The sequence below is a fragment of the Rhinatrema bivittatum genome, chromosome 1 (genome assembly GCF_901001135.1).
Source record: "Rhinatrema bivittatum chromosome 1, aRhiBiv1.1, whole genome shotgun sequence".
Lineage (NCBI taxonomy): Eukaryota > Metazoa > Chordata > Amphibia > Gymnophiona > Rhinatrematidae > Rhinatrema > Rhinatrema bivittatum.
The window spans coordinates 588,656,657-588,671,234 of NC_042615.1; the positions used below are offsets into that span (position 1 = coordinate 588,656,657).

Consider the following 14,578-nt stretch of genomic DNA (forward strand, 5'->3'; position numbering starts at 1 on the left):
AGCTCGAGCTGCCGACGAAATCCCACGAGAGTGACAGAGCAGCTGCCCAATCAGGGGGCGGGGCGCGCGCGTGTTTCTTGGCCGCGCGCGCCGCTGGCAGCGGTTGTACGTAGTCATGGCTGACGAGATCAGCAAAGCGCAGAGCGCTCGCCCCGGCGGTGAGACTATCTTCGGTAAAATCATTCGCAAGGAGATCCCGGCGAAAATCATCTACGAAGATGAAGAGGTAGGACGAAGCAGCGGCGGAAGCCCTGTTAAATGCGCCGGGGGTGGCCCTGTCTTTTTTTTTTTTTATGTAGGGTTCCCGGCCCTTCCCACGATGGAGTGCATTTTCTTTTGCACTTGTAATCTATATTTACCATTTAAGAATTCATGTTGCTGTGGAGAAAACTTGTTTTTTTACTGCTCTGGGAGGGTATGTAGTTTCATGCGTGCAGCCGTAGCTGTTCACAGTTGTCAGGCCGCCCTCCAGCTTGCTGACTTGTGCATGAAGGCGATTTTTTTTTTTTAAGACAGTACAGTAGCAAGTGATCCTAATCATAGAACAGTTTAGATAGCTTAAGGTCATTTAAAATATGCAGCGGGTGAGCTGGAAGGTCAGTCACCTGGCCTGAAGCTATTAACTGTTCTCCGCGTTGCTTTACATTGTCACCAAAATCTTAACTCACTACAGCGACCTCTCTTTCACTTGTTTTCTGTAGTTTGCGCATTTTTAGGGCTCTGTTTACGAGACTTGTTTTCCCATAGACACAGAAGGGGAAGAACCCCTTCAAAACCCTTCAGTATGTGGCCCCTTAATAGTGATACGAAAAATCTGCTTTTGTTATTTTGAAAACTTGATCTGATAGACAAGCCGATGCAGAAAGGTGCATTCAGACAGCCAAACGCACTTTCCTGCACCTCAACGCTCATTTTTTTTTTGGCGCAAAAGTTATTGACGATGCAACAAGACGTTTTGGGCCTGATTCACTTAAGCTGGTTTCCCAGAGACACAAAATCGGGGGGGGGGAGAGAAAAGCTTTAGTGCATATTTCTAAATGGGAGTACTGCTTAGCGCCTTCACATGGAAATCGTATGCAAATGACGGCTTTAAACAGTACTCCCATATAGAGAGACTGCATCTAGCTAGTGTGCCTTTTTTTAGTACTGGGAGCTTAAGTCTGGGACAATATTTTTATCTGGCTAAGTCGCAAATAAGTCTGAGTATGCCTGCCTCCCTTCTCCTTCCTGAGTTAATGGGCATTTGGCTGAGATACACATTTTAAAGTTTGTCTGTTTGTTTGTTTTTTTAATTCCTGATGGACTTGCACAGTATTAGCTACTGCATCGGGTATTAAATATATTTTAAAATGAATGTTAAAAACCGAGTGCTGAAATCAAGTACACAGTGTTTTAACGCTCAGCTACCTACATCGGCCTGTGGGTGTGCCAGATGGTACTTATGTGCTTTCGTTTACAATGTTAAATGCTTTTGTTCAGTGTTGCTTAAAAGATCAATCTAAGAGGCCAATGCAATAAAGTGCGCCCAGGTTAACAAGCAGTTGGTCGCACGTTCATGACCCATTATGCAATAAGAGGATCAGCATATCCAAAGGCTTAGCTACTAGTGCTCATCACATGTAAATGTCATGTAGATGAGGCTATTAGTTATTTCCACGCGATGCAAAAAAAATCACTGGGCCAGATTTTCGTATCTATGCCCATTTTATAACATGCACGCGCAGTCGCACACTTGTGGACATTGCGTGTGCCAAACCCTAGGGGAGCCCCGATGGCTTTCCCCGTTCCCTCCGTCCTTCCCCTATCTAATCCGCCCTCCCCCCCATCTTTATTTTTTTTTATTTAGGCGTAGGTTGTTCACGCTGGCTAAGTGCTGGCGCGCGATCCCCCGGCACAGCTGCTGTGCCAGAGACCTCTGCCCCGGCCCGTCTCGCCCACTCCCTGCCCCTTTTTTCAAGCCCCGGGACGTGCATTTGTCACCAGGCCTATGCAAAATAGACTTGGTGCGCGCAGGAGGGGTTTAAAACTCAATGCCTTAACTCAATCAACTCCCTACTCACCAATCTCCACCTCGCCCTAAACACAACTAAGACTGAACTGCTTCTTATCCACAGCCACCAAACATGCAAGCTAATCACAGCCAACGACCCAGTCGCTAACTCCTTTACAGCACAGCAACCAGTACGAAACCTTGGCGTTCTTATAGACCAACAACTGAACCTATAAAAAACACATCAACTCTGTCCTAAAAGAAGGCTTCTATAAGCTCAATGTTATAAAAAAAACTTAAACCTTTACTCCACACCCATGATCTCAGAACAGTCATTCAAGCCACCCTCTCATCCAAACTGGACTATTGCAACTCCCTGTATTTGGGCCTTCCTCTCGCCACAATTAAGCCCCTTCAAATGCTTCAAAACGCCACTGCCAGAATCATCATGAATGCTCGCAAATTCGACCATATAACCCCCCCCCCCCTAAAGGACCTCCATTGGCTCCCTATTCCCTCACGCATTCTATTCAAAACCCTCACTATAATTCATAAATCCATCTACAAAAGCAACTCCGTCTGGCTTAATGAGCCCTTCCAAACCACACAATCCTCCCACCCTACCAGAACAAACCTTAAAGGCACCCTGCACATCCCATCTCTTAAGAATGCCCGTCTCACATCAACAAGAGAACGTGCCCTATCTATCGCTGGCCCAGCGTGTTGGAATGTGCTACCCATTAACCTCCGTCTTGAGCCATGCCCCTTCAAATTCAGAAAAAAGCTAAAAACATGGCTTTTCCACCTTGCATACCCAGACTAGACTCCTCTATAATATTCCCTGCCACAATCCCTCTTCCCTTAAGCTCCATCCCTATATGTTCCTTCCCACCCGTTCAGTGAAATCGCCCATGTACAATATGTCACTATGTATTATATGTTAATATGTAAATAGGTTTCATAAGTTTACAGAATGTTAATCTGTAACCACGCAGTTATCTTCTATTTCTTCAGTCTACCTTGCCTTATAACTGTAATATCCTCTGCCCCAGCCCTGTTCTATGTAATTTCCACCTTTTTGTTGATGTAAACAGATATGATGTGCCGACTAATATTGGTATAGAAAAGCTGTTAAATAAAAGGGTTACGCGCGTAACCCTTTTAAAATCCGCCCCACTATACGCACAAGGTGCACTTTTTAACCCATCAAATTTTATGCCTGCCCTGGAGCAGGTGTAAAGTCGTGTGTGTCAAGTGGTATACTTACAAGGAAATAGTCTTTTTTTTGTTTTGTTTTTTTTTATTGTGGTGATACAAGTAGGAGGAACCACGGAAAGCAGCATCATGAAAAAGTCTCAAAGGAAAAAAATCTTCTGGGTGCACAATATGCATGCTCCAGCCTGTGTGTATTGTATCAGCAAACTTTTGTCACGGGATAAAATGGATGCTCATAAATAGCTCACCTGTTTGGTAACCCGCACACAGCCACGTCTCCTGGGTGCCCGATGCCAAGGACTTGCGAGGGATGCACAATTTATCCCTACCATGACTGTTTTAGCGCAGCAGCTCACTTAACATTTGCATCAGGTTCCCAGGAGAGGTGGATTACGCATGTAAAAAAATAAGGCACCCAGTTTGGATGCACATTTTTACACGCACGTTATTGCATCAGATTTTAATTGGCCAGAGTGAGAGACTGCTGCAACTGGCCTGCTTTTGGCACCAGCACTGACTGAGGCTGAACAAGGGAAGGAAGATTATTTGTCTTTTTTTATTTCCTCCACTTCCCCTCTTCCTGCATGCTCCCATTGCACTTTTGTGTGCTTAACATTTTACATTTTTTTTTGTCTAAAGTAAATTGAGATTTTCCGATATTTTACATTCAGGTTTTTACATCATTTGTGATTCTCTGTTCAATTCTGTAATTTCCTGTAGTTCTCACACTGCCTCTGGCCAGGACAGATAGAATTAGGGTTGATGGCTGAATAAAGGTTATTTAGGGCTCCTGGCCACAAGCAAAGTGCACATTAACTCTTAAAGCTACCTAAATGGAAAACAGTGGGAGCTAAGATTTTAAATAACTTGTGGAGACATCTTTAATTTTATTCTTGTTAATTTTCCTCAGCCTTTAAGTGAAAGTTATGTTGATCAGACAAAGGCACTTAAACATTTAAGTTAACCTTCGGGATACTGAATGAAAGTTGATAGCTTTAAAACTAAGTATTAATGTAAATTATTTGCAGTTTAGCATAAGCACTACAATGTTGGAATGGAGAGCGTCATCACATCTTGCAGAATTTGTGCAGCACTCAAGTACCCTAACTTGAGGCTTGCATCCATGCAAGCTATTTTTATACGGAATCCTTAGAAGGTACCTGTAATTTTAATTCCTTCATCATCAGGAGGACTCAGATATGATCAACAACTGCCTTTGTCAGGGAAGAATCCGAAGGGCAGAAGACTCCAAATGGTGATATTAGCTGAAATGTTTCAGCTGAGTAGGAGGGAATGGAAGGTGTAATCACAGTTGGAGGTGTGACATCCTGAGGAACCAACCCTCCAAGTAGAGTAAAAAAAAAAAGTTAGGAAGCCCCCAAAAAAATAATAAATACTAGTTTGGTTCACCCATTTTGTAGCCAGAAAGGCAGCCGTGTGAAAGAGCAAATAATGGACCTATAATATGACAATACAGCAGGTGGTGTGGCCCTTCCACTTTGATAACTGGGTTTAACCTCAAGTTGGTAAAGTCCATAGATGATTGTTGGTGCAATTCCTGGAGGACAGTTGTGACTAAACTTTTCTTTAAGTGTTTTTTAGTATTAAGTTAACTGCCATTTTGCAAAGAGTAAGAGCAAACTTTAGACTTAGTATTAAAAAAGTGGCGCATACAATTCTCTGTGTATATGGGAGGTTAAAAGCACCAGTTAATTAACACTTGGTATCTTATTACATCACTGATAGACAGTAATGTCCTCTGGCTTTCAGGTTCTGAGGACAAGCAGGATGGCAGACCCTGCACGTGAGTGATGTCATCTGATGGAACCCAGCATGGAAAAACTCAGTTTCTAGAAATTTGCTAGAGCCTCACTTGCCGAACGCACGGCATGCTAACATACCATGTGTCCACACGGGGTCCCTTCAGTCTTTTTTTCCGTGAAGCCTGTAGGTCATAGTTTGATCCTCTCTTTTTTGAAGTTTTTGTATGGGTTTTTAATGTGTATTTTTTTTTTTCAGTTTTGGCTGTTGGTCATGAGGTTTCACAGCCTCATTCCTTGTAGCTCCCTAGGAAAAGTTTTTTTTTTTCAGCATTTTTCTAAGTTTTCATTTGCTTCTGCTCCCTGTGGCTATGGGGCTGTCTATGCCCACTGGCCAATGACACTCCACTGCCATAGAGATCGATTTTTTTGCATTCCTTTTGTTTTGCTCCAACGTGCATAGCAGGTTTCCAGCGGCTCCCTCAATGCAGTTGGGTAATCTCTTGTCTTATGGACCTCCACAATAGATGGTCCTATCATTTGGGGACATCACAAGACATCTGAGGGTGCTGCAAGTGCAGAGAAATGACCCCCCAAAGGATGACTCTCCTGGTTGGATCTTATGGAATGTCTGGGCATCTGCGAAATCAACATTGAAGAGCCCTGGATCTGCACCAATAATAGGAGGGCCATTGCATCGGTGGCAATGTTCCCTCTAAGGATTGGGTTGCTTTATGAAAAGCTTTTTTTGCTTGTGAGCAAAAATATGTGGTTTCATTCCCTTTTGAGCACTACTTTCTTTGATGCAAAAAGCCTATCAATTTTATGTTCACAGCAACCCAGTCTTTTAAAGGAATATTGATAGCAGCAGGCACACCACCTTTCTCATACACTACGCACTTGTATATTCACCTTCATGCTCTCACATATACATGATCATTCTCAGAAACACACTCACTCGCTCTCATGCCTTTCATTCACACCCCAGATTCTCTCAAATATGCACTCTCACTCAGTTTTCCTCTTCCACACATATATATGCACACTTACTCATCTCAGTAACTGCAAAACCTTCACCTCCAAACTCTTTGAGAAGTAACACAAATCCCTGCAAAAAATAAAATAAAATCGAAAACCTTGCTATACCATACCAGTACTATCTTGGGACTCAAGCAGCAGCAGCTATCTCTGACACGACATCAATGCAAATATTATACCATGCACTAGAATACTAAATACACCACCTACTGGGGTTAACTGAACAAATTGTACTGCTACAAAGCCCTACAGAAAAACTGCATGCCAGCAAAAAAAAAAAAAATTGCACCGCAGTTACACATGCAGAACACAGACTTTACTTAATACAGAATAAAGGACTACAAATTAGAAACAGAAACATGCAGACAAAAATAAAATAGCCTGAGGAACCAGACTGAACAGTGGAATACTGAAGAGAGAACAAAATACAAATATGTAATGCATATTCCCAAAGGTAAAATATGCTAATAATAACCCCCCCCCCTTTTTTTAACCCTTTGTCTGATCTTATTTTTCTAATCAGTTTGTCCAAGTTTTTTGTTTTCCACGTTTCCTTTCTCTTTTTTACCAATTCCTTTTATATGGTCTCTCTCTTTTTTTCTGTTGCTTCTCTCTCTACCTGTCTTCTTCCCTTCCTCTCTCAAACACATTCAGGCTCTCATTCTCAGTGCTGTCTGTCTCACACACTGGCTCCCACTCTTGCATGCTGACTCACACACACAGGCTTTCACTCTCACATGCTGTTTTTCTCTCTCATATGTACACTCCGGCTCACACACACAGACTCTCCTATCTTTTCAGGGCCTTTTCTTTGTGCCGGGGTGGGATGGGCTCCCCCATGGCCCTGCCGGTCTTCCTGCATGGAGGGGTAAAATCTGTGCGCAGCCGCGCACAGCTTAGAGGGAACAGTGATCAGGGGTGAACATATCTTCCCTCCGTGTCAGTGGCAGTAGGGACCCAGACTCAGACCAGTGTTTGACTTCTCCTGTTTGAAGAAGGTGTCTGGTTCTGCCTCTTCGACTTCTGCATCAAAGAAGTCCCAAGCCGCATAGCAAGAGAAATTGAAGAATCACTGGTATCTCTCCAGTGATGCATGATGCTGTGAGCTGGGACAGTCTGGCACTTGCCAAGAACTCCCTAAGCAGTCCCCTTTTTGAAGAAAAGCAGTTAAAGTGTCCAGGAAGACCATATTAATAACTTTTCTCTTTTGAAGAATTTGTCCAAGGTCCTTAGGTCTAGGTTGGGACAGAGTTCCCCTGTTTTCTTTGGAAACAGGAAGTACTTGGAGGTAAATCTCCACCCTCTTTGCCTTGGTGGAACAAGTTTGATCACGTTAGCCATCAAGCGGGAAGAGAGCTTCATTTGAAGCACTTTCTGATGCAGCAACCAATGCCAAGATGGATCTGAGGGCTGATCTGGCAGGAGAGCTAATAGATTCAATTTGTACCATCTTTTGATGATGCCAAGGATCCACATGTCCAAGGTTACACTGAGTCACTAGTTTACGTAACACTGCTGCCTCCCCCTGAGTGGAAGGTCCTCTGCATGGGTACTGGGATCCTAGCTATGCTCTCTGTAGTCCAGTCAAAACCTCATCCTAGGTATTGCTGCTGGGGACTCGCAACTGTCTCCACTGATCCTCTCCTCTATTCCAAAGAGGATGTGGCCACTCTTCCTGCCTCCCAGTTGGTGTTGGAATTGGTTATTTTCGAGGAGGAACTGAAGAAAAGGATCCAGCAGGCTGTGGAAAAAGTACTGCAAGGACTCTGTGCCAAGGCAAGAAGGGCACCGAGGCAGGCATTGACAATCCTCAAGTCACTGTTCAACTCCCTTCAGGTCCTCGTTGGTACTGTATTAATGCTGATGTCTGTCCTGGTACCAATGCCTGATACCAATGGAGGGGCATCGGGGTTGGCGTCTGCTGGCCCATTGTTAATTTCTAGTTCTTTGGGAGAGGAAGCTTCCTCAATGTCCTGGTGCCTCGGGGTTCAAGGCCCAGCAGCCATTTACACTGGTTCTTGACCCACTGGCTGAGGAACAAGCTCCAAAAGAGCCCTTCCCTACACAGTGTCGTGAGTCCAGCTTTCAGTTTTCCTGGGAGTTGTGGCTAAGATTTTGTGGATATCTTCAGCGGAGATGTCCACACGCTCCCTTCCAACCCCTTTGCTCCACCAGACAGAAGGAAGTCTCTCTTCTCAGGACTTCTTTTTTGTGGGCTTTATAAGAGAAATGACTGAGACAATTCCATTTACATTGCAGATGGAGGAAGAGTCGAAGAACAAGATGCTGGCATCCTCCAGTAAATGGAACCTCCTAAGGAAATAGTGGCAGGCCCAGTTCACAAGATCCTTCAGGGAGGTATTGATGAAGATGTGGGAGAACCCTCTCATAGTGGCTCTTGTCAATAAGAAGGCAGATTCGGTTTATCTTGTCCAAAAGGTTCTCAGATTGAAGTGTCCGCTGTCACATCAATCTGTGGTCATAAAATTTGTTCTTGGATCAAGTGCTCTAGGACCCACACCTCTATGTCCTTGAAGGATTCTAGGGCCATGGATACTATTGGGATATACCTTTTTTTTCTTTTTTTTTTTTTTTGGGTGCTGTGCTAATTTTTTGCATAGCAGCCTACTGGCTCTTCTTGGGCCAGTGCATGTAGAACATCCTGAAGCAGGTGCAGGGAGTGGCTGAGCAGCTTCCTTGAAAGCAACAAGACACCCTCCTGCAACTGACGAACAAAAAGGTTAGCATGTGGAAATATATGTCTGTTTGACCTATGTTTTCAAAATGGTAGTGAGAGTTTCTGCCATAGAGATCAAGGTACACAGACTTGTGTGGCTGTGGGCCTTGGATTTCTGCCTGGAAGTGCAGGAAAGACTTGCTGACATGGCAAGTTACTGAAGAGAATCTCTTTGGAGATAAAGTAAAGGATGCAATGGCACAGATGTCAAATCATTGTGCAGTGCACCCAGCATCTCTTCATGGCGACTCCAGACCCAGCCTCCTTCTCTAGGAGATATCCAAGGTCAGGGCAGAGGAGACACTATTTCCACCTGAGGCGACATTATTCTCAGCCCCAAGTGGCATCCCAGATAATACCTAAGATGAGGTTTTGACTGGACTACAGAGAGCAAAGCCAGGATCCCAGTACCCATTCCAGAGGACCTTCCACTCAGGGGGAGGCAGCAGTTTTACATAAACTAGTGACTCAGTGTAACCTTGGACATGTGGATCCTTGGCATCATCAAAAGATGGTACAAATTGAACCTATTAGCTCTCCTGCCAGATCAGCCCTCAGACCCATCTTGGCATTGGTCGCTGCCTCAGAAAGTGCTTCAAATGGAGCTCTCTTCCCTCTTGATGGCTAAAGTGATTGAGCTTGTTCCACCAAGGCAAAGAGGGTGAGGATTATCCACCAAGTATTTCCTGTTTCCAAAGAAAACAGGGGAACTCTGTCCTGTCCGAGACCTAAGGAACAAATTCTTCAAAAGAGAAAAGTTATTAATATGGTTTTCCTGGGCACATTAACTGCTTTTCTTCAAAAATGGGACTGGCTGTGCTTTCTTTATCTAAAGGATGCTTACACTCACTTAGAGGCAATATCTCGGATTCGTAGTAGGAAACTACCATCTCCCATATCTCGTTCTGCCCTTCGGGCTAGCATCTGCCACACGTCTTAACAAAATGCTTAGTTGTGGTGGCTGCGTGCTTGTGTAAACTGGAGGTACATGCATTTTCCTTATCTGGATGATTGGCTGGTAAAGAGCACATTTCTGGCTAGAACCAAGGAATAAATGTGCATGACCATCCGAGTGTTTGAGTTACTAGGGTTCATCATCAACTACCCAACTCTCACCTTGGTTTGTCATCTCAGTTGGAATTTATTGGAGCTCTGCTAGACACGATTCAGGTGAAAGCTTTCCTCCCACGGCAAAGGGCTGCCACTTTGAATGTCGTAATGGAAGAGATCCAGATGAGCCGGCATACATCAGTATGGCACATATTGAAGCTGTTGGGCCTCATGGCATCAGCGATGCATGAAATTCCCATGGCATGTGTGTACATGGGGAGCACCCAATGGACTTTAGGTCTCAGTGGCTGCAGGCCATGCAAGATCTTTTGGGACAGCATCTGGATCACTCGGCAACTCAGTGACTCTGTACTTGTGGTGGGACAATTCTAATCTGGTCAAGGGAATCCCTTTCTGAATTTCTTCAATACAATTGTATTCATGACTAATGTGCCCAGTCTGCATTGGGGAGCTTTATATAGATGGAATTTGCACCCAGGGCTCTGATCTGCTTAGAAAAAGCTGCATCAGGTCAACTTCCTGGAACTCCTGGTGATCTAGTATGCTGTATGGGCTATCCAACAAAGTTGTTGTTGTTCAAATAGACAACCAATTGGTGATGTATTACCTCAACAAGCAGGGATATATGAATTCTTACATTCTGTGTCAGGAGGCTCCAACTGTGGGACTGGGCCATTTCTCAAGGAATGGTTCTTGGAGCCAATTACCTGGCTGAAGTAGAGAACAGATTGAGTCAGTCCTTAAAATCATATGATTAATCCCTAAACTAGGAAATAAACCAGATCTTCCGCTGTTGGGGGAACTCCAGTGGTGGATCTGTTTGCATCTCCTTGGAATAGTAAGGTCCCACTCTTCTATTCCATACAGAGGGCATACAGTAAACTAGCCTCAGATGCCTTTGCCCTGCATTGGGGCAGGGGCCTTTTGCACATATAGCTTCCATTTCCGCTGGTAGTGAAGATCTTGTTGAAGCTCAAATAAGACAAAAAGGCCATTTATTTTCATAGTCTCCTCTTGGCTGAGACAGATTGGTTCCTGGATGGACTTCTCCCATAGGAGTGGGAACCAGATCAGGTTGGCGATTTCATCTCCGTATCAAGGCAGGTTGTGTCATTCTAATCCCAAGTCTCTATCGCTTGCCACTTGATGTTGAGAGGTTGATTCTGCAATGCTTTGACCTATCTGAGGATGTCTTATGACTAAAGTGGAGGAAGTTTGCTATGTGGTGTGAATAACAGGCCCTAGATCCTTTTTCCTGCTCCACACAAAAAGTCTTGATTACCTTCTTCATTTATCTGATGCTGGTCTTAGACCAACATGGTAAGGGTTCATCTTAGTGCAATTGGCACATACCATCACCATTTAGAAGGTAAGTCCATCTCTGTACAGCCTTTAGTTGTATGTCTCACATGGGGTCTGCTTCATTGAAGCCTCCCATCAGACCTTTCTCCCACTGTCATCGGACCTCATGGTTTTGTTCCAGCTGATGAAAGCTCCTTTAGGGTCACTGCAGTCCTGTGACCTGAAGCATTTGACCTTGAAGGTCGTATTTTTGATGGTGGTCACTTTGGCACATAGGGTCAGTGAGATTCAGGCCCTATTAACTTATCCATCTTATACAAAGTTCCATGATAGGGTGGTCTTGCGTATCCATCCTAAATTTTTGTCTAAAGAGGTGTCTTGCATTCCATCTTAACCAGTCAATTGTCTCCCAACATTATTCCCAGGCTGTATATCAACTAAGGTGAAAAAGCACTGCATAGTTTGGATTATAAGAGAGCTTTGACTGCCTTGGAGAGGATTGAAGCCGATAGGAAGTCCACATGACTTTTTGTTTCTTTCAAAACCAACAAATTATGGATTGCTGATGCCACACTCTTTCTAATTGGATAGCAGATTGCATCTCTTCCTGTTATGCCCAAGTGGGACTGAATTTGATGGGCTATGTCAAGGTTCATTCTGTCTGAGCCATGGCAGTGTTGATGGCTCACCAGTGATCATCCCCCGTGGAGGAGATCCGCAAAGCTGCGATGTGTTTATCTCCACTCGTTCTCATTTTATTACTGTCTGGATAGGGATGGCTGATGCAACAATAGGTTTGGCCAATCTGTCCTTCAGAATTACTTTGAGGTGTAGAACCCAACTCTTTCCCGCCTATGGCCTGCTGTTTTTGTGATAACCTATAGGAAACAGCCCAAGTCAAAACAGGAAAAGCCTTGTTGCCAAAAAAACCCAAAACATTATTTTGAGCCTGTTATCATGAGTGATGTTTCCCCTTTTTCCGTTGGGGTCAGTCTGTAGCTAGAATCTATTCATGTGTGAGGGCTTCCATCCTGCTTGCCTCTTAGAGAAAGCAGAGTTGCTTACCTGTAACAGCTGTTCTCTGAGCACAGCAGGATGTCGGTCCTCACAAAACCAACCCACTTCCCGTGAAGTTATTTTCTCCCCTTTCATTTCGCATGCAGCATATGGGCATGCTCAATGAGGCTCAGACAAGTTCTATAAACTTTGACACAGTTTTCCTGTACTGGGCTCCATTGAATGAGGTCACCCATGTGTGAGGACTGACATCCTGCTGCCCTTTGTTTCAGGTAAGCAACTCTACCTTATTTGTTTCCATATCTGAAAAATGCACCCCTCAAAACAGTCTTTGTGTTTTTCAGTGTGTTGCTTTCCACGACATCTCTCCGCAAGCCCCAACGCACTTTCTAGTGGTTCCAAAGAAGCCTATAGCCCAGCTCTCAGATGCAGATCCCTCTGATAAAGCTGTAAGTAAGAAGTAGGGTTTGGGTTTTTATTTGACCTGCTAGTTTCCTCCTTCTTTTATACTTTGGTTCAGTCGGAACAAAGGCTGGGATCCTGGTGCTGAGAGCTTTCGTTCACAGCTATTCAGGGATTTTTTTTTTCTTATTTTATATCCCTGACTATCTTAACTTGCACTCCCCCTTTACCCCCCAAATATAACATACATGCAGGCCAATGCAGAAAGATGCATTCAGCTGAACGTGTAGCTTCTACATGCAAAACTTACTGTAAGTTTAGCAAGAAGTTTTGCGATTAGAAAATTAGCATTTCCAAATGAGTACTGCTTAGTGCCCTCCCATGGAAATCCTATGCAAATGAGGGTATTAAGCAGTACTCCCCGCTGCAAAGAGACTGCATCTGGCCAGTGCATCTTTTTTAGCACTGGAAACTTAACACTAGCTCTGACCAAGAGTTAAGTTTCAGCACTGTGGAAAAATAGTTCAAATAAATAAATAGAAACTCTCCAGGTAAGTGCCTGCCGCCTGCCACCACTTTGCTGCATAAATCCATATTTATCCAGTTATCTGGCAGTGGGAAGCTGCTGCCAGATAGCCACATAAGTTAGTATTTATCCAGCTAAGTAGCAGTGACCCGTGACAGATAGCCAAACCAGTACTGACTTTTCTGGCTACCTGGACACTGCTTCCCACTGCCAGATAGATCAGAATTTATTTGGCTATATGGCGGTGGTGATAGCCTGTCAAGAATGCCTTTTCCCTTCCATGAGTTAAAATTTTAAAGGTTACGTGGGTCTAACTGTGTATTAGCTTACTGCTTCGGGAGTTTAAAAAAAATAGTAATCGAGTGCTAAAAACGTGAATTGAAAACCAGTGCAAATTTTATTAGTGCCCAGGTTACTGCATCAGCCATCAGACTGCAGTAACAGTCTTGAGCCAGGACCCTGCAACTGGAAATAAAAGTATATTGAACCTGAATGAAAACTGAAGATTAACTGTTTCAGCCAGATCTGGTTAGTGAGTGACTGGGTGGCCTATGTGATATGGAATTATGATCTTTTCATATCCTAGGTGATAGGCATCCACCCTCACATGTATTAGGTTATCAATAATTGCACTAATTGGCAGTGTCAGAGAAGATCAGATAGGTGAAAGAATGAATGAAACTGGAGTCTGAACTCTCTTCTCACTATTATCTTTTGACAAATGGTCCTCCTGCAAATGCTGTGCTACAGTTCTAAGTGTGGAAGCTCACACTGCATCTCTGCTTTGAATACATGAAGGATGTTAGTGTTGGCTTCTTGAAGAGCACTATATCAACTTTAAAAATGTAGTACAGCCACTCCAGGCCAAGACCAAAAAAAAGAATTGGTCTAGAGAACATGTGTTAACATTAAATTGGGCATATTTGGATTATTAATCTCTCTTTCTTCCATTTCCAGCTCCTTGGACACTTGATAATTGTTGGCAGAAAGTGTGCTACTGATCTGGGTCTAAGCAGAGGATACAGACTGGTTTTGAATGAGGGTCCAGATGGCGGGCAGTCAGTTTACCATATTCATCTACATGTTCTTGGTGGACGTCAGATGGGCTGGCCTCCAGGCTAATAGGGCCATGTCCACCAGTGCACGTTTAAATCCTGTGGAAGCTTTAGTTCACAGTTGCAAGGCCTTTGTTAACATGACATTGTTCCTTTTTGGCAAGTTTTACCTTTTCAACAGGGAGATAAAAAAAACTATGATATGGAAAAATAAAAAAAAAATCAATTTGAGATTCTGTTTCTTTATTTGCTGAAAAATTTGTATTTTTATAGAATAAATAGTGTGGTTGTAGTGTTGGGCCACTCTGCAGAAATAAAGGTCAAACAAAATATATAAGGTGATAACATTTTTATTGGATTAACTTTACTCTTGAAAACTAGTCAAATGTAAGCAAATGCTAGAAGTTTGAAGATTAATGAGAGTTAGAATGTATGGCACTAAACAAAGAGAGAGACATGTGTAAC

The 14,578-nt window shown here is 43.6% G+C and overlaps 1 protein-coding gene across 1 annotated transcript; it reads left to right on the plus strand.

Annotated features, from left to right (window-relative positions):
* HINT1 (histidine triad nucleotide binding protein 1) lies at positions 1 to 14,344 on the plus strand. The gene is made up of 3 exons (XM_029618932.1): positions 1 to 226; positions 12,475 to 12,579; positions 14,016 to 14,344. The coding sequence occupies exons 1-3, from the start codon at positions 116 to 118 to the stop codon at positions 14,178 to 14,180; spliced, it is 381 nt and encodes a 126-aa protein (XP_029474792.1). The 5' UTR covers positions 1 to 115; the 3' UTR covers positions 14,181 to 14,344.
* Positions 14,345 to 14,578: the final 234 nt, after the last annotated feature.